Source organism: Aquarana catesbeiana, linkage group LG09 (genome assembly GCF_042186555.1).
Source record: "Aquarana catesbeiana isolate 2022-GZ linkage group LG09, ASM4218655v1, whole genome shotgun sequence".
In the NCBI taxonomy this organism is placed as follows: Eukaryota; Metazoa; Chordata; class Amphibia; order Anura; family Ranidae; genus Aquarana; species Aquarana catesbeiana.
This window is the reverse complement of record NC_133332.1, coordinates 87,909,769-87,923,217: the sequence shown is the minus strand read 5'-3', so window position 1 is coordinate 87,923,217 and position 13,449 is coordinate 87,909,769. Positions and strand designations below refer to the sequence as shown.

At 44.0% G+C, this 13,449-nt stretch overlaps 1 protein-coding gene across 3 annotated transcripts in view; it reads left to right on the top strand.

The window, feature by feature from the left end:
- Positions 1-13,449, top strand: part of ABCF1 (ATP binding cassette subfamily F member 1) — a 101,492-nt gene that overhangs the window by 62,863 nt on the left and 25,180 nt on the right. For all 3 annotated transcript variants that reach the window (XM_073598912.1, XM_073598911.1, XM_073598910.1), the window contains 4 exons: positions 2,853-2,975; positions 8,852-8,952; positions 9,159-9,244; positions 9,330-9,469. In XM_073598912.1, the coding sequence (XP_073455013.1) occupies positions 2,853-2,975; positions 8,852-8,952; positions 9,159-9,244; positions 9,330-9,469 (450 nt within the window). The remainder of the gene's footprint in view (positions 1-2,852; positions 2,976-8,851; positions 8,953-9,158; positions 9,245-9,329; positions 9,470-13,449) is intronic.

The window sequence follows — 13,449 nt, the reverse complement described above, 5'->3', positions numbered from 1 at the left end:
AATGCTCCGGTATGTGTGGAGGCTGCCTGGTTAGGTTCTTTGCGGATTCTACAAAACCTAGTGTACCGGGGTGTAGGGGCCTATGCCGAGATTCCGGGTCCAACTAGGGCGACGTTGCGGGTGTGGTCTATGGCTAGATGTTGTTTCTTCCAAACATAGCATTGGTCTCCTATCCAACCTCTTTGGGGGGAACCCTAACTTAGCTCATTTTAGAAGAACCCTAACTTAGCTCATTTTAGAAGGATTCCAGATCCCCAGGTGTGGGTGAGTTTTGGTATAAAGACCCTAAGAGACATTATGCCCGAGGGTGTGTTGTTGACCTTTCCCCAGCTCTCTAGATTGCACAGCCTGCCCGGCTGGATGTTTTTCCAATATGCCCAACTCCACCATGCTGTCAGGGCACAAATTCCCCAGCCCTCCACTCCTCCAATTAGACCCCGTGGAGGATCTGCTGTCTCGCAGTGGTCTTGAGAAGCCTCTATTTGCTTTATATGCTACCCTGTTAACTATTGACTCTCTTACAAACTGTGGGACTTATGGAAACTGGGTATTCCCACCTTGGACAAAGAGGATTGGGAGGATTGTCTAGAACAATGTCCTAAGCTAGTAATCTCCTCTGAGGATAAACTAATGCAAACAAAATTCCTACATCGTGTTTACTTCACTACAGTGAGGCTGCATAGAATATATCTGGATAGGGACCCACACTGTCACCGTTGCCGGACGCAGCTGGGTACCTATCTTCATATGTTCCGGGAGTGCCCAGTTGTCTCTGCCTTCTGGTCCACTATCTTTGAGCAACGCAATGTTCGGCTTGAGCTGTCAGTACCTATGTCACCAGAGTTGGCCCTGTTGGGAATCCACGAAGATGACCAAAGGTCCCACCATAGTAAGCTGTTGGTTTCCTACCTTTTTTATTTTATGTAAAAAAATAAATTAATTGTAAATGGCCTTTTTTTTTTATGGCCAGCATATAATATATTACAGTTCTGTATGAAAATCGCCAAAACAGGCTCCAGACCACCCGCCATTGATTGACGGCAGCAGAATGGCTCCCCTGCGCAAATCGCTGTAGCTGTACAGCGGCCGCTTTTAAAGGGTTTAGGGGGCGCGCGAACGCCCGCCGCGTCACTTAGGAGCCCGTGCGCGTGCCTGGCGGCCACGAGGCGCACCTGGGATGGTGTGTGTGTGTGTGTGTGTGTGTGTGTGTGTAAACACACACACATCCACGTCCCGTCAGGGGAGAGAAGACAGATTGTGTGTTCCTATTATATAGGAACACCGATCAGTCTCCTTCCCTAGTCAGTCCCACCCCCCCACATTTAGAACACACACAGGGAACACAGTTAACCCCTTGATCGCCCCCTAGTGTTAACCCCTTCTTTACTAATGACATTCATACAGTAATCAGTGGCTATTTAAAGCACTAATCGCTGTATAAATGTCAGTGGTTCCAAAATAGTGGCAAGTGTCCGATCTGTCCACAATGTCTCAGGCCTGATAAAAATCACAGATCGCTGCCATTACTAGTACAAAAATAATAAAAATGCCACAAATCTTTCCCCTATTTTGTAGATGCTATAACTTTTTGTGCAAACCAATCAATATATATATATATATATATATATATATATATATATATATATATATCTCTAGATATATATATATATATATATATATATATATATATATATATATATATATATATATATATATATATATATATATATATATATAGATAGAGATATATATCTATAGATATAGATATATATATATATATATATATATATATATATATATATCTCTATATATATAGAGAGAGAGAGAGAGATATATATCTAACTATATATAATTTTTCTTTTTTTTTTTTTCAAAATTGTCGATCTTTATAGCGCAAAAAAATTATAAAAACCGCAGAGGTGATCAAATACCACCAAAAGAAAGCTCCATTTGTGGGAAAAAAAATGACACAAATTTTGTTTGGGTACAACGTCGCACGACTGCGCTGTCAGTTATTGCTGTATCGCAAAAAATGGCCTGGTCAGGAAGGGGGCAAATCCTCCTGGGGCTGAAGTGGTTAAGTAAAAGTTTTTGTCTGATATTTACCAGATTCTGTCTGTTATTCTCAAAGTGGATTAGAGATTTTGCTCCCTAACCAGATAGTTGGTTATTTATATTTACCACTGCGTAGAGATATTTAAGAATAAATTGCCTTTTTTTATACCTTGCATATTAACTAAATTAGACACCACACTTTTTGTAAGGTTATTATCCGACTCATCGAAACAATAATCGGCCAACGAATCGATTATTAAAATAACCGCTCCTTGTGGCCCTACATGTTGTGCTAGCTTTTGTTCATCATCTTTGCTTAGTTGCTTACCTGTATCAGAAATGACAATTTGTTCACAGAATACGATAAAGGAAGGTTTACATGAAAATAAAACCTTGTGACGCAGACCATATAACCTGAGATGCATAGTTCAGTGTTTTTTGTCCAAGCATCCTGTAATGAACAGGGCCTTCCCCATTCCTAAATCAGTTATCTGGTGATTCTGGAAAACACTAGTGATGCCTCTCATAAACAGCTGTATGTAAAAACCAGGCCAATACTAAGAAGTTCCTTACATCCACCAATCTGATATATACCTGCCTTGGAAGTGTGATAAGTGATGCAGGAAACGCAAAAAAAAGTTGTAAAGTGCAAGCTTTTTGAACAGTCCTATTGATTCTGTGTAATTTTATGCTTTCATTTATTTTGCCTGGAATTGCCCTTCAACAAAACTTTTCCCATTCTCTGATTCCCTGTTGCTCACTGACATTTAACACCTCACTGTCATCTGTCTCATTAGATGGATTATGAGAAACAGGTGGCATCAATGAAAAAGGCAACGGCAGCAGAGGACGATTTCTCTGTTTCACAAGCAGAATTGTCATCCCGCCAAGCCATGCTAGAGAATGCCTCCGACATCAAGGTAAACTGACAGTTCTGGCTGTCACAGAATATATACTTCAGTTGGGTCTCAGGATGTCTGTGACTGTTAATGAAAGGCTGTGTGTTTTTATGTGCATAGTTATGATCTTAAGAGTAACTCCACTTTTGTTGAGGGAAAAAAAAAAAACATTCCCCTCTGGGTGATCTATGTACATTTGCAGGGACTTTAATCAAACTTTGTTGCAGATTCCTACCTTTTGTTGTGTTGAAGAAATAGCTGTTTGTCCATGTGCAGAGTGAAATCTGTATGGGGGTTATTTTATAATTCTCAATCAGCTGCTGCACCTGCAGGGCTCTAATAAGGAAAGTGTCATGGTATGCATCTCTTTAGACATGCTTTCTCTTTAAGAGTATCTCACCAAAAATAGCATTTCTGTTGCAGGGGATGCCTAAAATCTGATCTGCATCTTGGTGCAGACTTCTGGGACAGTCAGTAAGCCAATCACACAAGCAGGAGATTGCATTTCTGGGGGAGCGTTCTGTACACCAAGGTTTTTCAAGTCCAACTCAACTCCTCAAGTACACACCCCCCCCTCCCAAACACACACACACTCAAACACACCTACATGTCATGTTTTCAGGATTTCCCTCAGACGAAAACAGCTGTGCTAATTACTAAGGCAGTGAAACTGATCAAATCACCTGTGCAGAATAGCCTGAAAACCTGACCTGTTGGGGGTACTTGAGGACTGCAGTTGAGAAACATTGCTGTACACTATCTGTATACAGAATGCCTCCATGTTGCCATATTTTATAAAAAAATTACAGCACTGCAGATTGAAAAGGAAAGGTCATTTTGATTATTCAATTACAATATAACTTATATAACTAATATAAAATTGTATATGCTATATTTTTATTTTTTCCCCCCACAAAAGTGGATTGAGTTGGCCATTTTTAATGTCACACATTCAACTGAGCAGAAGAGAGCGGATAACATTAGACTGACAAATACATTGCAAATATTTTGGCAGGCAAAAACATTTGTATCTGGGATGTGGTTTTGGGAGGTCAGGGGGGCATTGGAAGGCTTCTGAAGTTCAGTATAAGGACCAACATGAACAGTACGAGATTTACAGTGTTAGATATTAGAGTTGACCTTTTTAAGCACCTCGATACTGCTGTACGTATATGAACAGTTTTTTGTATTGAGGGGGTTATAACCAGGAGCATGGCCGCAGCTACAGCTGTGATCCCTGTACTATTCTTTACAGTAGGCGATTTACTTTAAAGTCAAAGTGATCTGAGAGGCTGCACTTTTACAGGCGGTGAAAGGGGCACCCCCTCTGCTGCCGCTGAAGCCGCCTTGCTCTGGCCCTCCCATCTCGCACATTTATAAACTGCATTTGCATCACACGTGATGTATCACCACGAATGTCGGAGTGAGCGCATCAATACTAGCGCAAGATCTCCTGTGTAACTCTAAACTGGTAACCTGTAAAAGCTTTTAAAGCATCACCTATGGAGATTTTTAGGTACTGTATTTTGTCACCATTCCACAAGCATACGCAGTTTTAAAGCATGACATGTTGGGTATCTATTTACTCAGCGTAACATCATCTTTTATATGTTACCAAAAAATGGTGTGTTTGTGTGCACTAAAATTCATATATTATACCAAAGTGAGTACATCCCTCATATTTTTGTAAATATTTTGATTCTATATTTTCATGTCACAACACTGAAGAAATGACACTTTGCTACAATGTAAAGTAGTGAGTGTACAGCTTGTATAACAATGTAAATTTGCTGTCCCCTCAAAATAACTCAACACACAGCCATTAATGTCTAAACCACTGGCAACAAAAGTGAGTAAACTCTAGGGCTGGGCAAAAAATCTATTTGAATCTTGAATCGAGTTGAGAGGTCAAATCAATTCAAAATTTCAGCAAATCAATTTTTTTTTTTTTTTTTTTCCACCAGGACCGGTGCTGACACTGAGCTGGTCCTGAGGAGCTGCGGGCGGGAGTTTTTAAGCGAGGCCGCGGCTTCGGCCTAGTCCGCAGCGTCCGTTGCGGACTAGGGTTTAGGTCTGGGGACCTAAACCCTAGTTTATGCTCAATAGGGGTTTATGATGCTCAATAGGGTTTAGGTCTGGAGACATGCTTGACCATTCCATCATCTTTACCCTCAGCTTCTTTAGCAAGGCAGTGGTCGTCTTGTAGGTGTGTTTGGGGTTGTTATATGGGAAAACTGCCCTGCCGCCTAGTCTCCAAAGGGAGGGTGATCATGCTCTGCTTCAGCTAGGGGTGTTGAATATAATTGCAGCATCAGTGCATCGCGATTTGGACGTTCACAATGCTGCACCGATGCTGCGAGTCGGCTGAATCGACTTTTGACGTCATCCGTCGCTCTGTGCAGTGCTCTGCCTCTCTGGGAGAAACACAGAGGGCAGAGCCTGCATGGTGGATAAAGCCCCCTACCTTTCACTGAAGCAGAAATGATGAGCTGACAGCCAGTACAGTGCAGGGGAAGGAGCTGAAGGAGACCCAACATGAGTAGATGCCTCACTGGAGGCACCGGAACACATTGAGCAGCATGGAGGAGGGGGAATCGACTGACACCAATAGACCAATAGCAGCTGAGTGCCAGTTCACTGATCCCCTCCCTCCACTACCATCACTTCTCTGCCTCATCCCACCATGCCAGTCTGATCCCACCATGCCAGTCTGATCCCACCATGCCTCTGCCACTGGTAAAAAATTGGGTTTTTCCGACTGCTTGAATTTTTGGATAAAAAGTTTTTAACCTTGCGCAATAATCGTGATGCATCGCAGAATCGAATCATGGACAAGATAATCGCAATCGAATCGTGAGACCAGTGAAGATGCACACCCTTAGCATCAGTATGTCACAGTACATGTTGGCATTCGTGGTTCCCTCAATGAACTGTAGCTCCCCAGTGCCGGCAGCACTCATGCAGCCCCAGACCATGACACTCCCACCACCATGCTTGACTGTAGGCAAGACACACTTGTCTTTGTACCCCTCACCTGGTTGCCGCCACACATGCTTGACACCATCTGAACCAAATAATTTTATCTTGATCTCATTAGACCACAGGACATGGTTCCAGCAATCCATGTCCTTGGTCTGCTTGTCTTCAGCAAACTGTTTGCAGGCTTTCTTGTGCATCATCTTTTAGAAGAGGCTTCCTTCTGGGACAACAGCCATGCTGACCAATTTGATGCAGTGTGTGGCGTATGGTCTGAGCACCGACAGGCTGAACCCCCACCCCTTGAACCTCTGCAGCAATGCTTGCAGCACTCATACATCTTTCCCAAGACAACCTCTGGATATGACCATGTGCACTCAACTTCTTTGGTTGACCATGGCAAGGCTTGTTCTGAGTGGAACCTTTTCTGTTAAACGGCTATATGGTCTTGGCCTCCATGGTGCAGCTCAGGTTCATGGTCTTGGCAATCTTCTTATAGCATAGGCCATCTTTATGTAGAGCAACAATTTTTTTTTTTTTTCCAGATCCTCAGAGTTCTTTGCCATGAGGTGCCACGTTGAACTTCCAGTGACCAGTATGATAGAGTGAGAGCGATAACGCCAAATTTAACACACCTGTACCTCATTCACAGTTGAGACCTTGTAATACTGAGTCACATGACATCGGGGAGGGAAAATGGCTAATTGGGCCCAATTTGGACATTTTCACTTAGGGGTGTACTCATTTATGTTGCCAGCGGTTTAGAGAGAAGCTATGTGGGGGACACAGCAAACATGTGAAAGAAGGTGCTCTGGTCAGATGAGACCAAAATTGAACTTTTTGGCCTAAAAGCAAAATGCTTTTGTGTGGCGGAAAACAAACACTGCACATCACCCTGAACACACCATCCCCACTGTGAAACTTGATGGTGGCAGCATCATATTGTGTGAATGCTTTTCTTCAGCAGGGACAGGGAAGTTGGTCAGAGTTGATGGGAAGATGGATGGAGCCAAATACAGGGCAAATGCAGACTCTAACAGGGAAAACCTGTTATGCCGCGTACACACGGTCGGACTTTTCGTCTACAAAAGTCCGACAGCCTGTCCGACAGCCTGTCCGACGGACTTTAGACGGACTTTAGACGGACTTTAGGCGGACTTGCGGCAGACTTTCTTACGAACGGACTTGCCTACATACGATCACACAAAAGTCTGACGGATTCATACGTGATGACGTACACCGGACTAAAATAAGGAAGTTGATAGCCAGTAGCCAATAGCTGCCCTAGCGTGGGTTTTTGTCCGTCGGACTAGCACACAGACGAGCGGATTTCTGGGTCCGGCGTAGTTACGACGTAAAGATTTGAAGCATGATTCAAATCTAAAGTCCGTCAGATTTGAGGCTGGAAAAGTCCGCTGAAAGTCCGGGGAAGCGCACACGCGATCGGATTGTCAGCCAGCTTTAGTCCGTCAGCGTCCGTCGGACTTTTGTAGACAAAAAGTCCGACCGTGTGTACGCGGCATTAGAGTCTGCAAAAAGACTTAAGACTGGGGGGAGGTTCATCTTCCAGCAGGACAACGACCCTAAACAATACAGCCAGAGCTACAATGAAATGGTTTAGATCAAAGCATATTCATATGTCCAAATCTAAATCCAATTGAAAATTTGTGGCAAGACTTGAAAATTGCTGTTCAGATGCTCTCCATGCAATCTGACAGAGCTTGAGCTATTTTGCAAAGCAGAATGGGCAAAATGTCACTCTCTAGATGTGCAAAGCTGGTAGAGACATCCCCAAAAAGACTTGCAGCTGGAATTGCAGTGAAAGGTGGTTCTACAAAGTATTGGCTCAGGGGGGCTGAATACAAATGTACTTTTCACTTATTTCTAAAAAAAATTGAAACCCACTTATTTTCCTTCCACTTCACAATTATGTGCCACTTAGTGTTGGTCTATCACATAAGATTCCAATAAAAATACTTTTACGTTTTTGGTTGTAACATAAAATGTGGAAAATTTCAATTCACTGTATGTGTGTGGAATATAAATATATATTTGCTTATTTATGGAGAACCCCTCCCCCTCCCATGCTAAAACACTGCAGCAAAGTTGAAACCAAAAAAAAGTGAGCACAAAAGCAAATATACAGTACTGGTCTCACCCCAGCATCTACCTGAGGTGCCTATGGAACCATCCTTCCATTCTTCTGCAACACCCTGGGGAATGCTGTGTATTCCAAATATATGAAGACATTTCTGCACTGCACAAGATTTGGCCTACTTAGCATTTCTCAGAACGTCGGTAGAAGGATGGTAATGTCACTCCCTGCACTAAGGTAGGTATAGGTACTTTTTTTTTTTTCCCCTACAGCCATTGATTTAAAGCTTTAACGCACAAAAGTTATCGTGGAAGCCAAGTGAGGTGACAAGCATTTCAGAGCAGAGGTCAGGAATGGCAGCTTTTGTTTGTCAGGTTAGTTTTGGGGGCTCCTTAGACTAGCCATCATTTTCCTCCGGTACTTACCTTCATAATGGTGGTACCATCCCATGTTTACATTTGTCTGGTAAAAATCTATTGCTAAGTGCACAGACAACCAACTGCTCATAGACTTGATTGGGAAATACACATACTGCAGGAGCAATGTCACGTGCAAGTTTAAGTGATAGTGTGCGTGGGGAGCCAGGCACTAGATTGTAACCGGATGGGATGTAAACAACCTAAGATTAAGTTGCTGTTGGAGGAGGTCAGTACCTAGGGTGAGGGTGGTTCGGCTGAGGATCGTTTGGGTGGCTTGGGAGTGTTTTATATAATTCATTTATTTTAATACAGCCAACCAACACAGAGGTCTTAAATTTTCTAATCGATTGCAGAATGCTGAACATGATGTTATACCAGAAGTCTAAAATTAGTGTTTCCCCATCTAGTTGGAGAAGTTCAGTATCTCTGCCCATGGCAAGGAGCTGTTTGTGAATGCTGACTTGTTAGTAGTTGCTGGTCGGCGCTACGGCTTGGTGGGACCTAACGGGTAAGTAATCCAGGAACATCATTGAATTTTTTTATGGTTTAGTGGAGCACACAGCAAGATTTGAGCAGTATGTGCTCACTGTGTACAAGGTGCTCTCTTGTTTTTATAATTTTAATGTTTTTTTATTAATAGTTTATTTTATATTTAGTTATTAAAATTTGTGTTGGGTTTTATTTTTATCTTTATTTTTATTACTCCTTTTTAAGCAAAGGAAAAACAACTCTGCTAAAACATATTGCCAACCGTGCCCTAAACATTCCCCCCAATATTGATGTTCTTCTCTGTGAGCAAGGTATGTCCCCTTCTACTATATGCACCTAATGTATAAAATCTACTTATTTGTTCCTGGTTAACCTGTCTCCTTTTCTATCACGCAGAGGTTATCGCTGATGACACACCGGCTGTCCAAGCTGTCCTAAAGGCCGACACAAAGCGCCTGAAGTTGTTGGAGCAGGAAAAGAAGCTGCAAGCCCGCCTGGAGAAGGGAGATGACAGTGCAGCAGAGAGGCTGGAGAAGGTGATGACTCGTAATTGTACAAGGGTACCGGTTACTAAAGCCTAATACACACACATCGGGCAGCATCAACAGGTTCAATAAAAACCATCCGACATTCGGCCCCTGTATATAGCAGCTGGTCCAACAGAAGCATGCCTTTTGGCTGGCTTCTGTAGGATGTGTATGCTGGAAAACCAGCAGCCGATCGGTTCTCTTCAGCCGATGCCTGAGAGCGCTGACCGGAGTGTTCTGTCAGGGGCACTTTCCCCCTGTCAGAACACAATAGTACGGCAGGGGAGATCGCTGTATTAACATCAGATTTCTTTATCGTACATCATGGGACACAGAGCCTTAAGTAATTACTTAATGGGTTATAGGCCACCTTCAGGTGATGGACACTGGTATACCCAATCCAGGAAGTTCACTCCCTATATAACCCCTCCTCCTTCCAGGAGTACTTCAGTTTTTTCACCAATGTCTAAGGTGTTGGTCACGAGTGAAGATGTGCTCTGAGGAGCTCCAGGAGGGATCCATGCTGGATTTAAATAACCTCCATAGACCAGATCAATCCAAAGTGCCACTGAGGCCTAATGGAGCCTCGTATCCAAAGCACAAGGTTTTTGCCTGTAACGCCTCTCTTTGTAGGGCTGGACCACGGGAACCCAGGGCTTAGGTCTTGCTACATTACCTAAAGCTTTCCTGGTGGGGTGCTTTACAGGTCCAAGGGAGTTGGAACCCCGATATCTAGGGACCCGGTCCTTGAAGGTTTGCTAAACGCAGCCCGCCGTGATGGGTCAAGGTTGGATAGTCTGTTAATTCAGAAAATCCTGCGGCAGAGATAAGGTAAGGAAAGAAACTTAGGTACTAAAAACACCTATGTATTTTTCTATTAGGGAAAAAATTTTGTCATGCCTTAATTCTCCACTAGAGGGAGTCTATGCACATACCTTTGTTGTCTTCACTGTAAAAGTCAGTCTGTGTGTGGCCGCAGCAGCTTGTGCAGGGGGATTCCTCTCAGGTAAAAGAAATCTGCCAAATGTTTTCTTTCTCTCCCCTGAAGGGACCAGAGGGTTAGGGGGACATCAGCGGTATACCTCCCTTACATTACCCCCGCCGTGGGGGGTGCAGAGGTCCCGCTGGTACTGCTAATATTGTTAACTATTGTTACTGTTGACTGCTTTTACCATTGTTGTGTGCCTGCTGCTAAACAGGTCTCTGCCTCCCCTCCTCTCCCCTCCCCTCGTGTTGGGTCTGTAGACCCGAAAGCGTCGTGCACGAGCACGGGAACATTTTTAAATAAAAAGTGGGGCTGAATTTTTTTCGGAGGGCGGGGCCTAAGCACTGTGCCGTAAACGTCCACGAGGACACACGGCAGGCAAAAATAGATAAAACTGCAGGCTGACAAGGAGGAAACAAGCAGCCTGCACACAGGAGCTGTGGGACATGTGAGGGTTGCAAGCTGGCATTCCTGATACAGGAAGGACACTTTTTTCCCCAGCACTAGGCTGAACTTTATAGCGGTTTTATTTGTCATGACTATATTCAGTGATTAAGTGCAATTGTATGGTGCCTTTGTTTTTTGTGCTTAGGACTATGCCTACCAAAAAAGGCACCACAAAGACCAAAAAAGTACTAAAGGTTTCACCCCCAGGCGCTAGGATCTCGAGTCGCATTTCCATGCTGTCATCCTTGCCTGAATTGCCAGTTATGGCAAACCAGGGTGAGCCATTGGAACAAATTGATGGTGCAACTGCTTCTCACATCTCAGCCCCTATATACGTGACTGAAGATGTCCTTTCCTCCACCCTGCAGGGTCTGGAAGGAAGATTAGCGGCTTTAATTGCATCCTTCATTCAAATGGATAGGAAGCGTGCTAGATCCCCCTCCCCCACTTCAGAACCTTTGCAAGGGGAACAGTGGGCTCAGGATGAGGTGTTACCCTCAGGTGATCAGGAGAAAAAACAAACCGCTGATTCCTCTGTGGAGGAAACAATGGTAGATGAACCCTTTTCAGCTTCCCAATCTGAGAAATTGCTGATAAAAACCCTTACAGAGATGGTTCATTCCACTTTTATGTTGCCCCTAACGGAGTCTCCTGAAAGCTTGGTTTCTTCCTTGGGTTCCTTGAAACCTTCTCAGCCTGTGCATGCGTTTCCTGTCCATGCATTACTAGAACAGCTTGTTTTTGCTGAATGGGATCACCCGGATAAGATTTTCTCCCTCCAAAGAGATTTTCAGTTCTCTATCCCATGGTGGAGAAATTCACTAAGAGATGGAAGGTACCAGTAGTTGACGCTGCAATTTCCAGTGTGCATAGAAGCCTAACTTGTCCTGTAGACAATGCACAAATGCTTACGGATCCAACAGATAAGAAGTTGGAATCCCTGTTAAAATCTACTTTTTCCTTGGCAGGAGCCATTTGCAGTCACTGCAATAGGTGTCTGTCAATCCCTAAAGGACCAATTTAGACAGGCCCTTAAAGAGGTTCCTGAGCAACAAGCCCGGAAATTGGCTTGTTGCGCAGGAACTGGATACCAAAAGCATTATGCTTTGCCATAGATGCCATTAAAGATTCTATTCACCAGGCATTTCGCCTTACGCTTATGCTTGTACATATGCGTAGAATCCTGTGGTTAAAAAATTGGTCAGCAGAAGCACCATGTAAAACCCTCATAACTGGGTTCCCTATTCATGGGGAGCGACTGTTTGGAGAAGATTTGGACAAATATATCCAAACAATTTCTAGTGGGAAAAGTACTCTTTTACCAGTCAAAAGAAAGTATAAACGCCCTTCATTTAAATGGCCTCTTTCCCCTGCGCCAGGGGGTTCTGCCTCTAGGCAGTGGCGACGGCCTCTGCCGTCAGACTCTAGAGGAAAACCTCAGGGTCAGACCCAGGCTCAAAAGAAGTCCTGGGGTCGGAAACCTGCAAAACAGAATCTTAAAGCCTCATCATGAAGAGGCAACCCCTCTCACCAAGGTGGGGGGGAGACTTCTGCAGTTTTCAGCAGTCTGTCAAGAGGAAATTCAGGGCAGATGGGTCACCTCCATGGTAACGCTGGGGTACAAGCTGGAATTTTGGGACTTTCCACCGTCTCGTTTCCTGAGGTCAAGTGTTCCCACAGAGCCAGAGAAAAGACAATCTCTGTTTCAGCCACTAGACCGATTAATATCTCAAGGGGTGATCATACAGATTCCCACAAAAGAGCAAGGTCTGGGGTTTTATTCAAATCTTTTTATGGTACCAAAACCAAATGGAGATGTCAGACCCATTCTAGATCTAAATAATCGAAATCAGTTTTTGAAGATCCGCCCTTTTGCAAGTGGATGTAAACCCAATGTCATTTCTAAACTACTGCCATAGGGGTTATCTATAAGGATATACATGCCTCCTGTATGTATCTTTACCTGTCAAATGTCTCCCCTCTGTCTGTTATTAGACCCGAAAAACTGCATATTCTGTGGGTGGGTCTGTTGTCTGGAGCTCGGTGGGTGGAGTCGTGATGTCAGTAGGCTCCCTGCCCACCTCTACACTCCCCTTGTCAATATGCATTTTCTCCTGTGTATTTCTAACACTGAACTTCTGCAATGATCTCTAACATCCAGTGAAAAGACAGGAAAGTAACCACAAGACAACTGTCCAGGGATAGTGGTCAAGAGCCGAAAGAACCTTGCCCATCAATATGCTAGAGATTTGGGCAGTGCGTCTGGCTCCAAAGGCCTGGACTTTCAAGTTATGGGATTGTCCTGTTAGGAGCCAGTCAGGATCTGACAATCCCACAGCTGTGGACTATATCAATCACCACGGGGGGGCACCAATAGTCTCTTAGCGCAGAGAGAGGTTAACCATATTCTAACTTGGGCAGAAAGGAATGTTCCGTGTCTATCGGCAGTCTTTCCGGGAGTAGAGAATTGGCAGGCGGACTACTTAAGCCGCCAGCAGTTATTCCCAGGGGAATGGTCTCTTCACCCCGACATATTTCGGGCTGTTTGCCAAAGATG